This window comes from Monoraphidium neglectum, assembly GCF_000611645.1.
Source record: "Monoraphidium neglectum strain SAG 48.87 unplaced genomic scaffold scaffold05334, whole genome shotgun sequence".
Taxonomy (NCBI): Eukaryota; Viridiplantae; Chlorophyta; class Chlorophyceae; order Sphaeropleales; family Selenastraceae; genus Monoraphidium; species Monoraphidium neglectum.
Genome location: NW_014008296.1, coordinates 1 through 3,306, shown reverse-complemented (window position 1 = coordinate 3,306; position 3,306 = coordinate 1). Strand labels below are relative to the sequence as shown.

The window sequence follows — 3,306 nt, the reverse complement described above, 5'->3', positions numbered from 1 at the left end:
GGGTGGGTATGATGACGGCAGCGCTGGGGGCAGGCTTCCGGGCCAAGGCGCCAGCACAACGCTGTGGAGCTCGCGGAGCGGAGACACGCGGGGTCCGGCGCGCCTGCGCCACGCCGCCGCAGCAGGGCCGTGCAGCGCGGCATGGCGTGGCTCATTGCTTGGTGACGCTCGTCGGACGTCGCCCCAAGCGCAGCGACGGCCAATCAGACCCCGGGGCCGCGGCCAGGGGGCGGGCCCGCGCGCACCTCTGCGACGGCGTCGTACGACAGTGTCCCGGCTCTGGTCTCCACCAGCCGCGCGCGCATGACGCGCAGGGCCGCCGCGTCGGCCTCCGCGCGGGCGCGGGCGGCGGGCGGGCGCGGCCGCGGCTCCTCCTGAGGGGCCTCCTGCAGGCGGGGGGGCGAGGGCGTGAAGATTAAAGGGGACGTGGTTATCAGCAATTAGCGCGGCCCACCCCCACCCCTCACGGGTAAGCACAGAACCAGCAATCCTTGCAGAGCTTCATTGCAGCCCTGCAATGCTTATCAGCGGCGCACGTGTGTGGTGGAGCAAAACACCTCTATGGCCCCACAACCTGCCGTCTCACCTCCTCAAGACCGGAACTGCTGCCGGCGGCAATCTCCTCGCCAGCCTCTGGCCCTGATGCGACGCCAACGGCTGCCTCAGCCCCTGTGCCCTGCAGTTCCGGCAGCCGCGCTGGTGCCCCTGCGTCCTCTCTCTGGCTGTGCTCTCGCTGTGGTGTCTCAAGCCCTTCCAGCTGCTGCTGCTCCTGCTGTTCCTCTGTGCCCGGGTCCTGCTGCTGCTTCTCCGTTGGCCGATCCTGTTCATGGTCTTGGTGCTGCTGCTGCTCCTGCTCCTGCTCCTGCTCCTGCTCCTGCTCCTGCTCCTGCTCCTGCTCCTGCTCCTGCTGCTGCTGCTGCTGCTGCTGCTGCTGCTGCTGCTGCTGCTGCTGCTGCTGCTGCTGCTGCTGCTGCTGCTGCTGCTGCTGCTCCTCCTCCTCCTCTTCCTCCTGCTGCTCCTCCTCTTGCTGCTGCTGCTCAGGCAGCTGCTCCGGCTGCTGCTGTTGCTGTTTGGGAACTTTGCAGCTGGCTGCTGCTTGCCCTGCGCCGCAGGCCGCCGCCGCTCCATCAAACTGCGCGCGCAGCGCCCTGGCCTCCCTCCCGCACGGCGGCGGCGGCGCCGGCCGGGGCCCGTCGCGGCCGGGCAGGGCGCCGCCCGCATTCAGGAATGCCTCGAGCGCCTCGACCCCGCTGAGCACCGCCTGGCGCTGCGCCGCAGGGTCGCCGGCCGCCGCCTTGACCCGTGCCTTCCAATACGCCTCCAGCTCGCGGCCCTCCTCCGCCCCCAGCCCGTCGCGCGTTGCCGCGCCGCCCTCGCCGCCGCTCGCGCAGTCCCTTCCGCCGCTCGACGCGGCGCGCGCTACGGCAGGGCTCAGCAGGTGCGCGGGCAGCTGATCGGGCAGCGCCATGTGCGCCGCCAGAACGCGGTCGCTTCGGTCCTGTGCGGCCGCCAGCCGCTGCGCCAGCAACCGCCCCGCCTCAGCAGCCGCCGCGTCATCGCTGCTGCTGCTGTCGCCGCTGCCGTTGCCGCCACCGCCGGCCGTGCAGCCGGCTGCTGCGGCGCCGTTGGTGCTGCAGGGTGCAGCCGAGTCGCAAGCAAGCGGCGGTTCGTGCAGCGCGGTTGATGGGGCGGCATGCTTTTGGAGGGCTGCGCGGGCCTGCTGCAGGGATGCCAGCCGCAAGGCGGCCTCTTGCTGCAGCTGCAGCGGCGATTGCTGCTGCTGCTGCTGCTGCTGCTGCTGCTGCTGCTGCTTCTGTTGCTGCTGGCCCAGAAGCCGCAGTGCAGCGCACTCCCCAGGCAGCGGCGCCGGCATCCCCAGGCCCTGCGCGCCTCCCTCAGGTGCTACGTGCAGCTGCTGCCCGGCCACCGCGGCCAGGGCCCAGCAGCCCGTCTCCAGCAGCCGCTCCTGGATCCAGCGCCGCCGCAGGTCGCGCGGCGCGTCCTCGGGGCGCTGCGCCGCCCACGCCGCCCGCTCTGCTGATGTCAGCTGGACGTCATTTGGCCTGGTTTTGGGTCTGTCCCTGCGCGGCTTGCCCGCGGCTGCTGCGACCTGTGCTTCGACCTCCATGCGGGCCCTAGTCGCACAGCGGGCATGCGGGCGCCGAGGGTAAGGGGAGCGCACTTCCAACTGGTCGCATTCAGGGTCGCTATTGCCTGACAATGTCGGTTGCACACCTCTGCAGCGCAGCTGTGATTTCAGACTTCGGCACAGTTCCAGCACGCCATGAAATACATGACTTGGCAACAATGGCAGCAACAGCAAAGCACGCCCAGCATGGGCTCCCCAAGGCCTCACCTGCTGCCACACATGATCTGCATCTCCTGGACCCACGCCTGGCTGGTCTCGCAGCCCTGCTCCTGCGCAGACTGCTTGCATGCTTTGAACAGCTGCTCCCGCCTTTGCTGCACCTCTGTGCTTGCAAGGGGGGGTCGGGGGGCAGAACATGAAGTCAACCTTCCAACACAGTGTAAGGACGCGAGCCTCTTGCGTGGGGGTACATTGGTCATGCGTGCCGGTCCAGCAATTGCTGAGCACGTACCGGGTGTGTGCGCAGCTAGGGCACCTCCTCACCCCTGCGACGCTCGACTCCTTTGCATCCCCCGCCGTATCGACAAGATCCCCTCCCCTGCCCCAACGGGCAGGGACTCAGCCCTAGTTGCTTCAGAAGCAACTGCGCCTCACTCTTGTGGAAGTCCCCATCCAGCTTTGCGGCGCCCGACGCCACCTCCAGCCACGGCAACTTGTTGCCCTTGCCGCCCGCGCCCTTCTCCACCGCCTCCGCAAGCATGAACTTCCGCAGCTGGTGGCGCAGGTTGATGGGCGGCAAGCCTGCAGCCTGGTGCTCCAACGAGAGCTTGGCCTGCGGGGCGGCGCGTACGTAAGGATATGTCGAGGCGCAGAGGGCGTCTGCAAGCGGGGATGCAGAGCTGCAGGCCACACGCCGTCTCGCGGCTTGCTACGGCTCAGATTCGTGCCCAAGGACGGCGAATATCTGCGCCCCGTCTCGCGCAGAGAATTGCCACGATGTGAATTGTGCCTGCGCGCGTGCTGAGGCTGCTCACCGCATGTTGCGCGGCCCTCATGGCCTGCCGCATGCACGTGCTCGTCTCGCTCGCAGTCATCCCTGAGCAGTCAATCAGCAGCGGAGGATCCCGCGGCCTGCGCCCGAGCACGCCGTCCTGCTGCTTTTGCGGGCTCTGCTGATCGTTCGCTGATCGCTGCTTTTGTTGCTCAAGAACCTGCTG

General features: G+C 68.7%; 1 protein-coding gene across 1 annotated transcript; it reads right to left on the bottom strand.

Moving 5' to 3' along the window:
- Nucleotides 1–203: 203 nt before the first annotated feature.
- Nucleotides 204–3,144, bottom strand: MNEG_15444 (hypothetical protein; the record flags this gene model as incomplete). The annotated part of the gene is made up of 5 exons (XM_014036085.1): nucleotides 204–386; nucleotides 587–1,631; nucleotides 2,357–2,471; nucleotides 2,744–2,921; nucleotides 3,124–3,144. The coding sequence occupies 5 exons, from the start codon at nucleotides 3,142–3,144 to the stop codon at nucleotides 204–206; spliced, it is 1,542 nt and encodes a 513-aa protein (XP_013891539.1).
- Between the last annotated feature and the right edge of the window lie 162 nt (nucleotides 3,145–3,306).